General features: G+C 51.9%; 7 protein-coding genes across 7 annotated transcripts; 3 read left to right on the top strand and 4 right to left on the bottom strand.

Moving 5' to 3' along the window:
- Nucleotides 1-1,625: 1,625 nt before the first annotated feature.
- On the bottom strand, nt 1,626-3,577 carry BU24DRAFT_249244 (uncharacterized protein). Its single transcript, XM_033522361.1, has 3 exons — nt 3,317-3,577; nt 3,017-3,264; nt 1,626-2,963 (listed from the first exon to the last, which is right to left on the bottom strand). Exons 1-3 carry the CDS (start codon nt 3,366-3,368, stop codon nt 2,025-2,027), a joined length of 1,239 nt encoding a protein of 412 aa, XP_033382225.1. The 5' UTR covers nt 3,369-3,577; the 3' UTR covers nt 1,626-2,024.
- Nucleotides 3,578-4,386: 809 nt separating this feature from the next.
- BU24DRAFT_351175 (histone deacetylase) lies at nt 4,387-5,954 on the top strand (the record flags this gene model as incomplete). Its single annotated transcript, XM_033523677.1, has 2 exons — nt 4,387-4,769; nt 4,820-5,954. 2 exons carry the CDS (start codon nt 4,387-4,389, stop codon nt 5,952-5,954), a joined length of 1,518 nt encoding a protein of 505 aa, XP_033382224.1.
- A 1,235-nt stretch (nt 5,955-7,189) lies between these two features.
- On the bottom strand, nt 7,190-7,638 carry BU24DRAFT_249239 (uncharacterized protein). Its single transcript, XM_033522360.1, has one exon. The coding sequence runs from the start codon at nt 7,542-7,544 to the stop codon at nt 7,233-7,235; it is 312 nt and encodes a 103-aa protein (XP_033382223.1). The 5' UTR covers nt 7,545-7,638; the 3' UTR covers nt 7,190-7,232.
- Nucleotides 7,639-8,203: 565 nt separating this feature from the next.
- Nucleotides 8,204-11,608, top strand: BU24DRAFT_249261 (uncharacterized protein). Its single transcript, XM_033522362.1, has 4 exons — nt 8,204-9,009; nt 9,065-9,778; nt 9,827-10,178; nt 10,229-11,608. Exons 1-4 carry the CDS (start codon nt 8,503-8,505, stop codon nt 11,386-11,388), a joined length of 2,733 nt encoding a protein of 910 aa, XP_033382222.1. The 5' UTR covers nt 8,204-8,502; the 3' UTR covers nt 11,389-11,608.
- A 457-nt stretch (nt 11,609-12,065) lies between these two features.
- BU24DRAFT_249196 (acetyltransferase) lies at nt 12,066-13,879 on the top strand. The gene has a single exon (XM_033522358.1). It carries the CDS (start codon nt 12,345-12,347, stop codon nt 13,770-13,772), a length of 1,428 nt encoding a protein of 475 aa, XP_033382221.1. The 5' UTR covers nt 12,066-12,344; the 3' UTR covers nt 13,773-13,879.
- On the bottom strand, nt 13,387-15,138 carry BU24DRAFT_424912 (S-adenosyl-L-methionine-dependent methyltransferase). The gene is made up of 2 exons (XM_033528615.1): nt 14,471-15,138; nt 13,387-14,388 (listed from the first exon to the last, which is right to left on the bottom strand). The coding sequence occupies exons 1-2, from the start codon at nt 14,813-14,815 to the stop codon at nt 13,834-13,836; spliced, it is 900 nt and encodes a 299-aa protein (XP_033382220.1). The 5' UTR covers nt 14,816-15,138; the 3' UTR covers nt 13,387-13,833.
- A 453-nt stretch (nt 15,139-15,591) lies between these two features.
- Nucleotides 15,592-16,764, bottom strand: BU24DRAFT_349806 (DNA-directed RNA polymeras-like protein III subunit Rpc34; the record flags this gene model as incomplete). Its single annotated transcript, XM_033523622.1, has 2 exons — nt 15,592-16,414; nt 16,478-16,764. The coding sequence occupies 2 exons, from the start codon at nt 16,762-16,764 to the stop codon at nt 15,592-15,594; spliced, it is 1,110 nt and encodes a 369-aa protein (XP_033382219.1).
- Nucleotides 16,765-17,212: the final 448 nt, after the last annotated feature.

Below are 17,212 nucleotides of genomic sequence, written 5' to 3'. Positions count from 1 at the left end.
AAGCGCTAAATTGGACCAGCCCAGGCTAACTGCCACGAATGATGATGCAGTACGGCAGGCCAGGGGGAGGGGTGGATGGATGATGCAGTATCGAGGTAAGAACCGCAAGATCTTCCTTTTGCTCTTGTGTTGTTCGCAGAAGACGAGATCGTGTATTTTCGAGTGCGTACTTGGGTATGTAGTAGGTAGGTACGACTTGAAAGAAGAAGTAGTAGTTCATGGACCAGTGGGGACTGATATACTCGTAGTGTGTGGAGGGATTGATTGGTTGCGGTCGGCGGACGATGCGATTCGTTCATCCGTCGCGTGTGTAATTCAGGTCTTTGTTGTTGCCAACGTCTTACGAGCAGTAGTGAAGATGAAGGTGAAGGTGAAGGTGAGAGTGAAGGTGAAGACGAAGACTGTTTACCTAATTCGTAAAGTGAAGTCACTGGTGAAAGGAAAGAACAGATGAAGGGCTTAGATAGTCGAGTCGTCCCAAGCCACAGATCCGGCAACAGCGACGACAATAACAATGGCAAGAACGAACCACCACCAAGTATCACCACCATCATCATCATCATTATTACCAGTGTCCGAATCTTATGATTGCTGTATGTAGGTAGAATCTACCATCTAGCCTCCAATCGAGACTCCACACCCGAGCAAGAGAACAAGTCTCGATCTCGCACTGCATCCATCCATCATCCGATTCCAATCATCTGCACATTCATTTCGTCCCTTTCATTCTTCCCTACTCACCCACACCCGATTCTTGGGGAACACTAACCGGTAGTTACACCCACCTCCAATGGCAGACAAGTAAGCGTTGCATTTCCAGATAAGCCGGTATGGTACATTGGAACGTACGGTAAACCTAGCTAGTGATCACCATCATATCAGCCATCACCGTATAGTATACGGAGTACTCCGTTCAGTACAGCACTCATACAACCAACTACCTCTTCACACCATGATATATTATCAACCACTGGCCCCTACTATAACAACGCTCATCTCATCTCATCGCCGCATCGCAGGTTCCCACGGACAAAGTCTCCCCCTGCCCTGTCCGGCGCACATTCAAAATTTCCCATTTCATGCCCGTCCTTGTCAATGCATGCCCACCACGCCCTAGTACCATTTGAGCCACTCGCCCACGGAGTGGAATTGCATGTGTAGATTGCTGCGAATGGGTTGGTATGTGTGTGTTTATTGATCATCATTGTCACTGAGTAGTTACCCATAGTCGCATTTTCATGTCGACTCTAACGTAGAAGATTTACTTTGACTGCATATTCCCATGGGGGAGGGGAGAGTTTCTTGAGGAGACTCGAACGAACGAACGCCTCCTACAACGCCGTGCAGCTGTTCGCGCGCGCCCCTGCCGAACGCCCCGATGTCTCCCTGGCAGTAAAGTTTAACTACAGTCCAAGTTTGCTGCGCGGCGCGCCGTTGGAGAGAAAAAAATAAATAAAATAAGATAAGATGGCTATATGTACCCCATACGCCCTCCTTAAGCCAAAGTACGCCGGCACCTGTCTCTTCCCGCTCCCGAGCCTCCCTATCGATTACACTCCTTATTTGTGCTTCAATTCATGCTGTTGCTATGGTCATTATTATGTATTATTATTGTCATGTGATGCCATAATGTTTTGATTGTGTGGTCGTGTCCCAGGCGGTGCCAAGTCCCAAAGTCAAATCTCCTTGTTCCTGAGCACCGACAGCCTGATGTTCAGTTCCCTGAATCCAGACTGTCTCCGCCGTGGTATCCCGGGTTCCGCTAGGATCAATCGAGTTGCAGATCTGGTACCAAAATCCACTGCAGCATCGCGATGCTTACGCGGTGCCTGGTTGCGGAAAACGGAGACACGCACGTACCGTGCCGTACCTGTCGTAGTTCGCTTCGTACTCGTAACTCTATCGGACCAAGTCGCGCGTCTGCCCGTGACTTCGCAATCGCTGGGAGGGATTCCTTGGCACCGCCGTATCCAGCACCCAGCCTTACGCAGGCATTTACTGTGTGATTACTGCTAATGCGGAGCTCATCGCGCCCTCTTGATCTTATTCGGAGGTTGCTTCCTGCAATCGGGACACAGCCAGTCTCCCACAGGCTCTTCCTTGATGCCAACACACTCCCAATGGAACCACTGATAATGACAGTTGTCGTTGTCGCATGCCACCATGTCCCCGAAACTAACGCGCTGACAGAAGCAGTACTTGGTGTCGTCTGACTCGTCCTCCTCGTGCCCCATTCCTCCCATTTCCTCGTCTTCTGTGCCACCTTCACTGGCCGCACTCTCATCTTCCGCCGTTGTTGATGGCGACGCGCGTGAACCGCCGCCGTTAGTCCCCACATGTTTGCGCCGTTTCTGTTTGTGCACTCCAGACTTAGCCGTCAGAGCTGCCTTCCGCAACGGTTGTTGCGGTTTCGCCTTCTTAACTGTGAGTGCGTTCTTCTGGGGTTGTCTAGGTCCTACACTGCCCTGCCGCGATCCAGGTGTTGACGGCTTCGGCGTTGATGGCCCAAGGGACGCCTGTCGTCCTAGCGACGAAGGAGGCTGCGGAAGGGGCCCTATGCTCCCATTCGGACGTCGACGTTTTCCATCGCTCCCTGTGGATGATTCCCTCTCTTGCCGTGGGTTGGCAGGCAGAGGGCTTTGTGCATTTGTGAGTCTCTGTTGGTTAAGCAGCGCCTGTGTCTGCATGTTCTGTGGGGCAGATGGATTCATCCTGGGGGTAGGCGTCGTGGCACTCGTGATGCGCGCAATGGCGGCGGCCTGCGCGAGGTTTGGTCCTCCTGGATTATTGCCAGAGACTGGATGGAGAGGGGTGCTGGCGCCCGTATTGGTCAGCGAGGATGGTGGTACTAGATTTCCAGGAGATTCCCGTAGTAAAGATGGCATTTGGGGGTCTGTTGGTAGGGAGCCATCACTCTGTAGGTCTCGCAATTTGATATCCAAACGTTTCACGTGACGGTCCATCTAGATGTGTCAATAACGATGGTTCTGCTCATGCGCGATGGGTCAGATCTTACGAGTGCAGCAGCCTTCTCTACTAGGCCTATTTTTTCCTCTTGTAGGATCTGGGCTTTTTCATAGTTCTGTAGTACCGTCTTGGTGTAGAGTGCTTCTTTTGGATTCTCAACTAGGGCCCCGTTCAGTTTGATGAACTTCTGCAGGCTATTGTCACGCCCTGCAATGATAGCTCGACATTCTTGAATCTGCTGATCTTTGGCCTGCACCTCTTCGTAAAGATGTGTTATCTCTGCTGGCAAATTTGCGACTGCATAAACGTTAGCATGCATTCAATTTTGAACAGACATCGCTCTGCAAACCATCATGAATGAACTGCTCCAGGACAGTTGCCGCGTCCTCGGCGATCGCCATGATCACGACCACGGGTTTCTGATCGCTAAAAGGTGGCTAGAAGGCTGCAGGTAGCGTTGTTCTTCCAGAAAGCGCGTTGATTTTGATGGAAATATGATGGAAGTGATGGTCTTTTGATGAATTATGGATCGTGGTGGTTGATGATGGTGATTTGCGCCAGGACCTTCTACCACGTTTCCAGGTATGGCCCCGAGGAAGTGGCGAGTTGTGCTTATCTCCGAATGGTTCTTTCTCTCTCACTCAACCTTATCGCTTTCCCTTGCACGGAATTGAAAACAATTTAAATAACTTCTTGACGTACGTTGATGTTGGATATCGTATCACATTCTTTGTACGGTAGAGTAGATGCAAGCCAAGAGACGAGCACGGATCGCCACCTGAAAGCTAACGCACGTGACAAATTCCGTCAGCACGTCCAATCAAAACCGGGAACATGGATCTAGATTCCGCCTCGGAAGAAGAGCCTCAACCCGCCGACAATGCAACTGACGATCCAAGCAACGACGATTTCGTCGATGCCAACTTTGTGACCCGTCTGGAGAGAAGAACGCTGAACCATTAAGAAGGTCGCTATACGAAGTGCGCGACTGTCTGGCCATCTACGGAATCGCGGGTTCGTGGACGCTCATCCTCTTAGGCGAAGGACCAACGCCATCAGCGACCGTTGTCCCTTCCTTCTGGTCATTGTCGCCGCCATCAGCAAATTTGGATCTGGAGAAGCCAAGCGTGTCGCTGGACATCCATCGCCAAAAGTAGTCGGTTACTTTCGACTCGTCAAGCCGGATCGCGGGGGTTCCAGACTGCTTAGGCCACGTTCAGTGGTTGTGAATTTCTTTCCAAACCCTACGACATTGCGCGCTGGGAAGCATAAAGCGCACCGTATTCTTTAACGCACCAGTAATAGGACTGGACAACAACGATAAACATTATGAAGTCCACTTTTGAGTATCCTATACCGGCCACCAACGGTAACGGTATCATCAACAGTAACGGCAACAGCAATGGCAACGGCATCAACATGGGTAATGGTGCCAATAATCACCCTAGCAATAACATCGTCGAGGAATATCTTTGTGACGCCCCGGATCTTCCTGAACTGGACTACCAGGCCTTCAAGGGCCTCGCAGACGGCGACAAACAGGATGTCATCCAACGAGAAGCCGAAGAGTATGGATTAGAGCGGCCAAAGGGCTACAGTGTTTCGTTCCACTACAACCCCCATGTTGAATACCACCATTTCGGAAGCTCACATCCCATGAAGCCATGGCGACTTACATTGACGAAACAACTCGTCGTAGGTTACGGCCTAGAGTACACCATGGACCTGTACGAGCCGCGCCCAGCAGGCTTCGATGAGCTTGCCATCTTCCACGACCGAGATTATCTGTCTTTCCTGAGCGAGTAAGTGACAACTCGATATTGTGGTAGATCTTTTTAACGCGTGGGCCTAGAATCACACCCCAGAACATGAAGCCAGATGATCAAAGTTATCTGGGGTTCGGCTTTGGAGGTGACTCAAATGATTGTCCCGTCTTTGATGGCATCTGGAACTACGTTTCGCTTTACAGTGGCGCATCCATGCATGCCGCTCAGAACCTTCTCAACAACCAATCTGAAATCGCCATCAACTGGTCCGGCGGTCTACATCACGCGCTGAAAGGCAAGGCATCAGGGTTTTGCTATGTCAATGATATTGTCCTGGCTATCCAACACCTTCTGACCCAACATCAACGCGTACTCTACATCGACATTGATGTCCATCACGGTGATGGCGTGGAATATGCCTTCGAATCCACAGACCGCGTCTTCACCCTCTCGTACCACAAGTTCGGAATCGATAGAACAGGTTATCCCTTCTTCCCTGGCACCGGAAATATCAACGAGATGGGCCCGATCGACCCTGCCAACAAAGGCAAAGGCCACACGCTTAACATCCCAATCGACGACGGCATCGACGACGACCAATACAAATGGCTTTTTAAGACAGTGACAGGCGCAGTGGTAGAAAAATACCGCCCCAACGCCATCGTCTTACAAGCTGGCGCCGACTCCCTCGGTGGTGACCGTCTCGGCCGCTTCAACCTCAACATCAAAGCGCACGGCTTCTGCGTCGAAACCGTGAAAAGCTACAGCGTGCCATTGCTCCTCATAGGCGGAGGAGGCTATACGCCCCGCAACGTCGCGCGCACATGGTGTCACGAGACGGCCGTTTGCGTGGGCGCAACCCTCCACAACCATCTGCCCACCCACATCCCGTACATCCAAGCCTTCCAGGGCGAGGAGAACGGCGGAGGAATCCTCTACCCAGACCTGCACAACACCAAGCGCCACGACAACCTCAACAAGCAGCTCGCCCTCCAGGAGCTCGTCGCGCACGCCCTCGACAACCTCCGCTACATGGAAGGCGCACCCAGCGTGGTGGTCAACACCAGCGGCATCACGGAAGAGCAAATCATGAAGATCAGGGCGGAGATCGATCGCGAAATCGACGAGGAGCGCGAGGATAGACACCACATGAGCGTCGAGAAGGCCAGGCGGACGAGAGAGCGCAACACAGGCGGGCGTGCGGAACGCGGACTCCGCTAGCCTACCTACCTCCCTCCGTGTCCTCATCATTATCATTCACGAAGATATTCATCTCGACTACCAAGCTTAGGTTATCACATCTCGAACAACGCACTTGAATCGCTGTTATTTTGGTTTCTTTCTGGGGGCCAGGAGAGGGAGAACTTGGCGAACAAAGGAGTCAAATAGTGAACCACCTGTTTTATCATTTCTTCACTCTTTCTTCCTCTACTTCTACTACTATCATGTTTTTTCTTAAAAGAAAAGATACCCATCCCCACCCACACACGTTGGTATGGTTTGGCATGCCCCCTCCAGCCCGCAAATGCTACGTTTCTATGCTTCCTTTTTCTATTTTTTTGGTGCAGGAGTGTATATAAAAATTGGAGTTACTAAGAGCAAGAAGATCATCGAAACTATGCCACACATCTCGTTGAAAGATATATAGCGTGTGTCCAGTCCATGCGAGTAGTGAGCCAACTTACATCGAAAATAAATTTCCTAACACGCATCTACGTCCCTCTCCCGTCTCAAGCACACATTATATCTACTCACTAAATGTACATACATACATGCATACATAGTGTACCCACACCCGCACGATCTGGACCCGCCCGCCTTTGTCACCATTGGCATCAAAAAAAAAGCTCCAGTACCTTGGCTAGCACCGGCGTTTAGCGACCAACTTGCGGCCGACGTACTCTCCCAAACACCCACGTCTTATTCAACCCTTTCTATCCTGTGCATACCGCGGCGATATTCGACGGTGTTTGTCGGCCGCGCAGCAGGGAGGTCAAGTAGGACTTATTTGGTCACGATGGAGATCACGAGAGGTATATCGTCATATGTTAGACGGAGGGAGAGTGTTGTACGATTGAATTCACCGTTCGAATTCCCCGTGACGGAGATGTGCGAGATGTCCGGTGGGGATTTCGGGGATAAGGGAATTAGCGATTGGTTGAAGCGTAGTTTTGAGTCATCGTGGGTAGGTAGTTATGGTATTTTTATTTTTTGGGGTACGGAGGGGAGAAGGGACATGTTGGTCGGAGATGAGGATGGACATGCGGTACATATCGTCTTCATGTCTATCAGGTACGCGTATCAAGACATCGGATAAGATCCCAGGGCAGTCGGAGGAAGCACACTGCTGGTCGAGAGGGTTGTACGACACTTCTACACGGCGCTAGGCTGGGTTTGGAAGGGGGGTTCGTTAGAGCGAGAGAGATCGACGCGGGGAGGGATGTCTAGTCCTCCCGCCCGTTCGCAAACTCACACGCACAGTTAAATGTCTCCGGCGACCTAAGAAAGGTTGGTGGAAGCTTCTTCTTCTCGCTTTTTTTTTGTCAGGATGGGGTTCTGGAATTTGAGGCTCGCTTTGGACTGGAGGCTTGTGATAGTTGATGCCATGTGACGATGTACGAATATAAGATGGCAGCTTTGGACAACGATGGGATGTGAGAACGATGGAAGACGGATCCCGCGGGCGTAGGAAGGGCGGTTGCCTGGCATCCAGATGCAAATGTATGCGGTGTCAAAGTCATTTGATACGAGCTTCATCGATGCAGGGCAGAGCAAGGGAAGGGCAGAGCAGGGGACGGCGAAGAAAGGCATTTTCGTCCGTTAGCCACAAAAAGTGTATGTAGACCAGTACAATGCAATATCTACAGGCATGCTATGAGCCTTAAGGCGCACATGGAACTAGCATCGTACCTCATTCAACCAATCGCACACGCCGCCTGCAACGGCCTGCTCCGTAAGCAACGGAGGGGAAAGGTAGAATAGCAAAGGATTACCCATCAGATGGGGACGATGGAACACTGGAACGCTGGACTGGGGGGACCCTTTCTTTCTTCTTCAGTGACTCTTTCCGTGTGGCTGGATCTATCAAATCATCGATACCCTTCTCATGGGACTATGACGAAAGGTCATCGGCCCGATCACCTAGGAAAGTGTGGTTTTATTACGAGGTAGCTGCGAGGTACTATGTCATGTACGAGTTGGTGATGTGGTATGGGTTTATGGTGGGATTGGATTCCCATCCATGTACGAGTCACTACTACCAGCAAAAAAAAACTACCATTATCTTCCTCCTCCTGACGGTGTATGTACTACTAATTAACTCATCCTCTACTTTCGCATGATGCCAAACCCCAGAAGGACTTGCATGTAAGACCTAGTCAATCAAACTATTTTCCCTCTGAGCTTCCTTTTGTCGAGGCTGAATCCATTTCATTTCTACTTGTCCTTTCTTCTTCTCTTCCTCTTCTCCACATCGTCTTCCTTTTCCCTCTTCCTCATTTTCCTATTTCCTTCTATGCAGCCCTGCCAGACCATCGGGGGTTATTCTTTGATACACCTCCGACACCTCGACGACATCGACAGGGATCATCATTAAAGTTTCCCTTCCTCCCCCTCTGCTCGTACGAAATTCTTATCAATCAACCCAAACCCTTCCGCCCCTCTCGAGTGTGCGCGCGCATACTCCACAAACACACACGGTCACGATCCCCAATCGTGCGTGTCTTCGTTTCCCAACTCACAACGCCCGTTCCGTTCCCACTCTGCCGCAATGACAGAAGAAAAAGTCCTCCACTCCGCCGGCAACCCCAACCACGACCGCGTCCAGAAGCCCAACGGCAGCATCAGCGGCGCTAGCACCGGCTTAAATCCGCGCTCTTGCGTCACCTGCAGGCGAAGGAAGGTAAAGTGCGACAAGAAGCAGCCGTGCTCCAATTGCGCCCGCGCGAAGATCGAATGCGTGTTCCCCGGCCCCGGGCGCGCACCCAGGAAGAGCAGGAAGCCGCAGGATGGGGAGCTCATGGAGAGGCTGCGCCGGCTGGAGGGCGTCGTGCAGAGCTTGAATGCGCAGGTCGAGGAGCACGAGCAGGAGGCTGCGGAGAGGGAGAAGCAGACTAGTTCGAGTGACTGTCCGTATACGAGTAATAAGGCGGGGAGTCCCAGTGTCGCGGTTGACAATAGTGTCGAGGGGCTCGAGAGTCGGTTTGGGAGGTTGGTCGTGGACCAGGGTAGGAGTCGATATATCAATAACAGCTTCTGGGCGAGCTTGAATAATGAGGTAGGGCATCGCGTATGGGCTCTGTACTTTTGGTTCAGGTTACTAAAGTGCGCAGGTCGAGGATCTCAAATCCATTCTGATCGTCAATTCGGACGATGAAGATAATAACGAACAAGACAGTCCTGACACAAACTCGTCTTCGCAACATCAAGGCTTCGTCTTTGGTTACAGCTCTAACAGTGTAGACATGTATCCACTGCATCCCAAGCCCGAACTAGCCCGCGAATTCTGGGAAATCTACAAAGAGAATGTTGATCCGTTGGTCAAAGTCCTACACATTCCTTCCTTTGAGCCCGTCCTCTTCGACGCCTTTACACATCTAGATAAACTACCAAAGGGCCTCGAAACCCTACTATTCGCTATATACTACGGCGCAGTGACGAGTATACTGCCCCAGGAGTGCCAAGAACGATGGGGAGAGACCCGTGACGTCTTGTTGAGCAGGTATCGATTCGGACTAGAGCAGGCGCTTGCCCGAGCCAACTTCCTCTACTGCGATGAGATGGTCATTTTGCAGGCTTTCGTCGTTTTCCTGATCCTGCTGAGGAGAAACGACGACGCAAGAAAGATCTGGACGTTGACTGGATTGGCTGTGCGGATTGCGCAGACGCTAGGTATACACAGAGATGGCAGCCACTTCAGCCTGAAGCCGTTTGAAATTGAAATGCGCAGGAGACTGTGGTGGCAGGTTTGCATTCTTGATGCCAGAGCATCCGAAGACCATGGCTGTGACCCGACCATTGTTGAGGCACAGTTTGACACCAAGATGGTAAGTGAACCACGCAGGATGTCGATGAAGACAACTGACATATAGCAGCCTCTCAACGTAAATGACACCGACCTTGATCCCAACATGCAAAAGTTCCCCGAGGAACGCATCGGCTTCACGGACATGACATTCTGTCTCATCCGATTCGAGGTGGCCAACATCTTCCGTCGCATTCTCTACATCCCTCCCGGCCCAAATAGATGCAACGAATTCTTCGTCAACCTTACGATTCCCGAAAAGGAGAAATGGATCAGTGATTGCCACCAACGCCTCGAAGACAAGTACCTCAAGAACTGCGACATGTCTATACCCCTATTCTGGGTCACTGCAACGATTTCACGATTGGTAATGAGTAAGATGTGGCTGATTGTCTATCATCCTCATCAACGAAGGGACGGTGGTAAGTTGCATATTCCAGGACCACAATTTTCCGTGTATTAATATATCTAGGCGCCTCACTTCCCCAGGAAACCAAGGATAAGCTTTTCATCACGTCTTTGGAGAACATCGAATATTCCATTTTGCTCGAGACAGAAGCGCGGACGATGAAATGGGGATGGCTCTTCCGTACATACGTTCAATGGCACGCCATCGCCTTCCTCCTCTCCGAGCTCTGCGTCCGTACGAAAGGCGAAGCTGTAGAGCGTGCATGGAGAGCACTCGAGGCGACTGCCGGCCGGTGGTGGTTCCCCCTTGGAGACTCCAGTTCCTTCCGAAAGGGCGAGCAAGGATGCCTGTGGAAGCCACTCCGAAAGCTCTTGGCTAAGGCTAGGGCTGCCAGGGAGCGTGAGCTTGCGCTCGAACGTGCAAGTCTGGTGCTGAAGGGGGGAGGTGTTGCTTACCGTGACGTCCCCGCCCTACTCGAACAAACACCAGAAACTGCATCCTTGGACCAGCCCAGCTCAGAGAACATTGACAAGATGCTACGACCGTCCGCACCACGGCTAGGTGAAATGCCAGATGCAAACCCACCCAGCTGGGCCGGAAGCCCAGTGTCGCCTACCATGCAGTCCCCAATAGACGGACTCAATGACTCGAATCCAGCAACAAACGGACGCGCACCTCACCAGGACAACATCTTCAGTCAGCTTGACTACGGCCTGGACCACGTCATTCGCGATGTTATGGACGGACTGAACTATGATGACAACGGAATGTTCGCATCCTCCGCCATCGACATCCAAGAAATGAACAAATACAGACCATCCCTACAGCAAGTAAACCAACGCCAACCACATCAACAACAACTCACCCAATCTCCCGCCCAACTACTCCACCAAAGCCTCCCAGCCTCCACCACGACCTCACCCCAAATGCCACATCTAAACGGCACCGGCCTCTCAGGCTTTCCCCAAGTACAACCACAACAGCAACAAGCGCCAGGACCTTCCATCTTTGACTTCAACGACTCGCCACAATTCGGCGGTAGTGGCGGTGGCATGAGCAACTCGAGCGGGCCAACATCCGACTCTCCAGTGCTGGAGAACGCGAGCGGAGGCATGGATTGGGCCGGCTGGGACGACCTCGTGCGCGACTACGGCATGGATGGTGTGCAGGGTCAAATGACTGCGAATGGCGCTGGTCATTTAGGGATGGTGAACTGGTTTTAAGATACCTTGTTTCTCTTTTACATCAACATCAACATCAACGCATCAAATTTCATGGTTCGTAACGATGATAGACAAACCTACGATTCGACATTCATTGGGCTACGCGGATCTCGGAATCAGTATTTGGTTTCTCAAAGTCACGTCTCTATAGGAAAATTGCGAAATGGCCATCGCATACTTCCAATTGCTTCTTCATCCATTCAGCAAAAGGCCTCCGGCGCGAGTTTTGGACACGGCGTTTTCTCAACAGGATGACTTACATACCCCCCGCTCTTGCTTCGAATCCCTACTCACCTTTCTCGTCCAATATATCCACCATTCAGGAAATGAATCAGTTTAATTTATTGCGCCGCCATGTCTACATCCGCATCTAAATCACCTTACACTCGAAATCATGTATCCCGCACAAACCAACTCACAAATATGGCCGGAATTTTCTTCTATCTATTGTATGCATTACTTATACCTTGATACTTTTGCTTTCTGCATGGTGGTTTAAATGGGATGAGGTGCACCGGCGGATGTCCTGCTTGCTTGCTTAGTTTGGCTATGATGGAACAGGATGGGGGCTTCTGGTGGCCAGAATTGAAGGCATGAAATGGGATTTTTGTAATTATTAGCATTATGATGAATATGGAAATGTATAATTGAGGTATGATCAGATTCAATCTATTTCCATCGTGTGGATACATGCATGTGCACAGTTAGATGGCAATGCAGATCTCTTGTGGGTCAATTCGGGTTGCCTTGGCCGCCGAATATGAGTCGAAATCCGTCATTCTTAGTTTGTCTAGTCTGCTAGCCTGTAGTACGAGACATCCAACTTCACCCCACCGCTCCATGTCCTCACATATAAAAGGTTAGCCTCAAGACGTAGAATTAGGATTCTAATTAAACGAACGAAACACGACAAACACCCATTCACGTGCAGCCACATTAGAATATAATCAATTACCATGGAACCCGCCGATTTCGCACTCGGTCTCGACGTCCTGGGCGAGCAGCCGATGCTGCTCAAATTGTACACGCAAATCAGCAACATCTACCAGCTCCCCGACGACATCTCACACGATGTGATCGTGAAAACTTTAAAGGATGGATTGCACCGACTATCTGCCAGCTTCCCCTGGATAGCAGGGCAAGTGGTCAACCAGACCCCGGAATCAACGACACCAACGTACAGAATCGTGCCCCTGGAGCCAGCACCCAGACTGGTCGTCCGCGATCTAAGTTCCAAACTATCCTTTGAAGAGATGGAAAGGGCCAATTTCCCCTTCTCGATGCTCGACGAGGATGACATCGCACCGTGTAGGACTTTTGCTGGGTTCCCCTCCAGCACCACGGATGCGTCCGCTGATGGCAATGAGGCGCCTGTCTTCCTCGTGCAGATCAATTTCATCTCAGGGGGACTCTTCTTGACGTTCAATGCTCAGCACAACGTCATGGACATGACGGGGCAGGGACAGATGATCGAGCTGTTGGACAAGGCGTGTCGAGGGGAGGAGTTCACCGAGGAAGAGCTTAGGATTGGAAATATGGCCAGGGAGAACGTGGTTGAGCTTCTGGGAGAGGATTATGTTCCCGGGGACGAACTGAAATATCAGCTATCACCACCTCCAGATTCGACATCTTCAAACTCTGATCCCCCTCCGCCTCAAGAACCTCCCAGCTGCAAATGGACATACTTCAACGTCCCGCCCGCCTCCCTCAAGACCATCAAAGACCTCGCAACATCCACACTTCCCCCAACCTCAACCTCAACCTCAAACCCACAATTCATATCCACAGACGACGCCCTAACCTCGCACGTCTACCTCTCCATCCTGCGCGCCCGTCTCCCCCGTCTCCCCAACAACACCTCAAAAACAACAACCACCCTCGCCCGCGCCGTCGACGCCCGCCCCTTCCTCTCCCTCCCCTCAACCTATCCCGGACTCCTACAAAACATGACCTACCACACGAACCCGCTCTCGTCCCTCCCCTCCCTCCCCCTCGGCCACCTCGCCTCCTCCCTCCGCACCGCAATCCACCCCTCGACAACCGACATCCCGCACCGCAGCCGCGCCCTCGCCACCTACCTCCGGCGCCCGCCTCCGGACGCCCGCCCCGCGAACTTCACGGCTACCCTCGACCCCGCGGGCCCGGACTTCATGATCTCATCGTGGTGTAAGATCCCGCTGTACGCGCTGGACTTCGGACTCGGGGTCGGCGTGCCGAGGGCGGTCAGGAGGCCTAGGTTCGAGCCGGCGGTGGAGGGGCTGTGCTATTTGATGCCTAAGGGGGCCGATGGGGGCGTGGTTGTTGGGGTGGGTATTCGTGAGGACGATTTGAAGGTCTTGAGGGAACTGGAAGGGTGGAAGGACGTGGTCGTTGAACTTGGTTAAACTCCGCCATCGGCGTGTATATATTACTATCATCTATCTAGACGCTCACGAATCTATCAATCTACGACGCCTTCCTCCCCGACCCAACCGTAGCCCTAAACCACATCCAAACATGCCCGTCCCCCCTCCCCCCCTCCGCCTCCTCGCCCGCAACATCCCTAAGCTTCGCCGCGAAACTGCCCGCGAACTTCTCCGCTTCTTCCTCCGGAACCCCCTGAAGCCACGCCACGCGGATGAGCTTCAGAACCATGAACATGGTGTCGCAGAACTCGTCCGGCGTCCCGCAGTCGACTTCGCGTTCCTCCCGCGTCGTCTGCACGTCTGCGACCCCTGCGTCCGCGAGCGCCTGTGCTAGGTACTCGGGTGAGTTCCAGGGCCGTTTGGAGTACATGACGTCTTCGATTGCGCGCTCGGAGGGGAAGGGAGGGGCGGAGGCGACGCGTGAGGCTGCGCGCGCGGCGAGGTGGTACCAGGGCATGTGGAGCCAGGTGGAGACGGAGATGAAGGCGTTGGGGCGGAGGAGCTTGGAGAGGTCTTGGAGGACGGTCGGGGGCGAGAGGAAGACGGCGAAGTTGAGGAAGAGGTGGGTGTATGTTGTGGGGGCGAGCTTGGTGTCCTAGTTATATGGTGTTAGTTGGCTAAGTAGGCGGTTGATGTCTTAGAGACAATGTATGGTATGGAGGACGACAGCAACTTACGTTCAAATCAACAACCCGAGTCTCCAACCCCTTCCACCCCTCCTTCTCTCCCCGTTCCTTCAGGTACGAAAGCATGGGTTCTGAGATGTCGGCCCCGAGAACCTTTGTGGCGTCCCATTGCTCGCGCGGCAGTGCGTCGTACATGGCCTTCGTCACGGCGCCCGTCCCGCATGCGAGATCGAGGACATTGAGCTCCTGGCCTGCGGGCGTGTTCTTGATGTCGGATCGCTGGATCATGACCTCTGCGAAGGGGCCAGAGGCCTTCTCGGCGCGGGCGTATTTCTGCGCGATGGCGGGGTCGCTCCACGCGATTTGGGTGGTGTTTTTTACGGATGGGGTGGCCATGGTGGGTTGTGGGGTTCTTGTCGTTATTGATGGTGGAGATGCGTTTTGATATAAACTGCTGGTGGTGATGGTGGTCCTGAATTGATGGTGTTTTGTCAGAGTTGATAGTGGATGAAGGTGAATAGATGATATGAATGCTCTATGTATAGTCTTGATCATGTAAATAATTTGAAGCCTTGGAAATAACGATATGCTGAAGAGTGCTTACTGCGTCTTTTATATATTAATCCCACATGGCGTGGGGCGTACTTGTACACTTCATGGTCGCAAAATGGGCATGTCTAAGCCCTGCAAATACTCCACCGAAATCCTCAGCACTAGTCTACATCAATAGAGATCTGTACGATTGAAGTGGATGATTTCCCGCATTAACTCTAGGAAATCCTCCGCGAGGAGTTGGTGTTGACGATGTCTGAGGATGTTGTTGGTGAAGTGGGTATGGGCTCGGAGACATTTCGTCAGGCGTGCCGTGCAGAGTGCTTATAAAAGGCTCCGAGAGGGCCAGCTGGAGCAGGGCGTGCAGGGGTACACGCGCAATGCGTTTCGCACGAGAAACGGTGGAAACGATCAACGACAGGCGACTGAGAAGATATCGAGAGTAATTGGATGGTATTGGTATTCTGGAAATGGAGTACTGCTATGATATGACTCCAAGATGTGGGAAAACTCCTGTGAGATTTACCACGAAATGCATGTTTGCCGCCGTCTGTATGCCCGTGGAGAACGCCGCCCGCTATGCTTTAACAAAAAGAGATCGCTTTCCTCCCAATTCAATCTCATACTGCTTCTGACTCTGTGTCGAGCCACTCTCCAAAGTAAACGCAAGTCCTCGCGGATATCTCTCCTTCGTCGCTGCAAATTTCGAATACCGGGCAGTTTCCGCATGGTGCATCGACGAAGCCATTGAAGTTCTCCTGTGTTGACAGAGCGCGGCTTGCGAGGCGGTAGTTGTTGCCCATAATCTTCTCGAGGCGGCCTTCCAGCACCATCATCTCGAGGAGTTGCTCCATGTCTGCGACTGACAGACTCTTGTCCTTGATGATATTGGCGTTGTTGATAGCATCGCGGAGGGAGGTGGCGGTGGGATATTTAGGGCTATCGCGCAAGACTGTGGTGATTCTATTTGGATCTCTTGGAGGGCGGAACGTCCGTACGGGAGTGTCCTCAATATCCATAACCTCTTTTTGCTGTGCTTTCTTCCTCGCGATCTCGGCCGATCTATCTTGTGTAGCCGCTCTTGGGTAATCATTCCAATTGCCGGGAACCTCTAGGCATGTCTCCTTCTCTATAATCTTTTCCACTACCTCCGCTACTATTCTTATAAGAGGCATGTCGAATTCACCTTCGGATTGCCATGGACCGCCGGCGATATCTTCCGAAGGGCGCAGATGTTTCAGAAGGTACATTTTGCGGTTTGGATGTTTGACGCTCATGACCGATTGGACGAGGTCTTTTGACTCAAGGCTCTTCAGACATTTGTTCAACATCTGGGTGGTGACATTGGTACGCATGCGCAGGGCCTTTGACCAGATACCGTCGGCTTGCACTTGATCGATGTGATGGTAGAGAAGGCGCTCTTCGGGAGTTAATTTTCGTAACCTACATATCATTAACAACAAGGTCCATACAAATTAGAGGCGCCATTGTGTCTCGCATGCATACCTTTCAGCCTCCTCCTTTGTCCGGACCTTCCAGCAAGGCTCACCATCGAATTGCATAATCTTCATGAGATGCCTGTCCACCAATTCTTGCAGGATCACCACAAGTTCCTGCATATTCGCAATCGCCATATTCGCTAAGTCACGCTGGAAGAATACGGTGCCCTCGGGAGCCTCGGCGCATTTCTGGTAGAGCTGCTCCATCCGCTCCTGTTGCGTTCTCGCTTGGTCGAGTGCCTCGTCTTCGTCCCTTTTCACCGCCTCTGGCGCGGCTACAGAGGCGCTCGCCATGACGGGAGAAGAATATAGTGATGAGCGATAGTTGTGAATATGTGATGTTATCGGGAAATCATTTGTGGTGGGCGGGTAGGTGGTTGGCGGTGGGATACCAAGGTTGTCGTGGATTGTATGATTCAACACAAGAATTCTGATTGACTGACAAAAAAGTTTACTGGGGTGGGGTACCGTTGCACTTTGGAGCTAATACGGATACGGCTTAGTCATGTCTCAGCACTTTGCGGGGGAGGGAAAGCCAAGTTCATCGACCCTTTTCATCTCCAAAGACGCCGTCTCTTATTGCAATTTTATGCTCGTTGTCCAATAACATCTATGATTACAATAATGGCATCGTCAAAAGACTCTCCTATGTCTAGCTTCACACTAGATCACTCGCCTCCTCCCCATTGAGCTGTGACACCGCCTCCTATCCGAGTCAATTTCATTGCCGGGTGGCTGATGT

This window comes from Aaosphaeria arxii (genome assembly GCF_010015735.1).
Source record: "Aaosphaeria arxii CBS 175.79 unplaced genomic scaffold BU24scaffold_6, whole genome shotgun sequence".
NCBI classification, from domain to species: domain Eukaryota; kingdom Fungi; phylum Ascomycota; class Dothideomycetes; order Pleosporales; genus Aaosphaeria; species Aaosphaeria arxii.
This window is presented reverse-complemented; position numbering and strand designations above follow the sequence as displayed.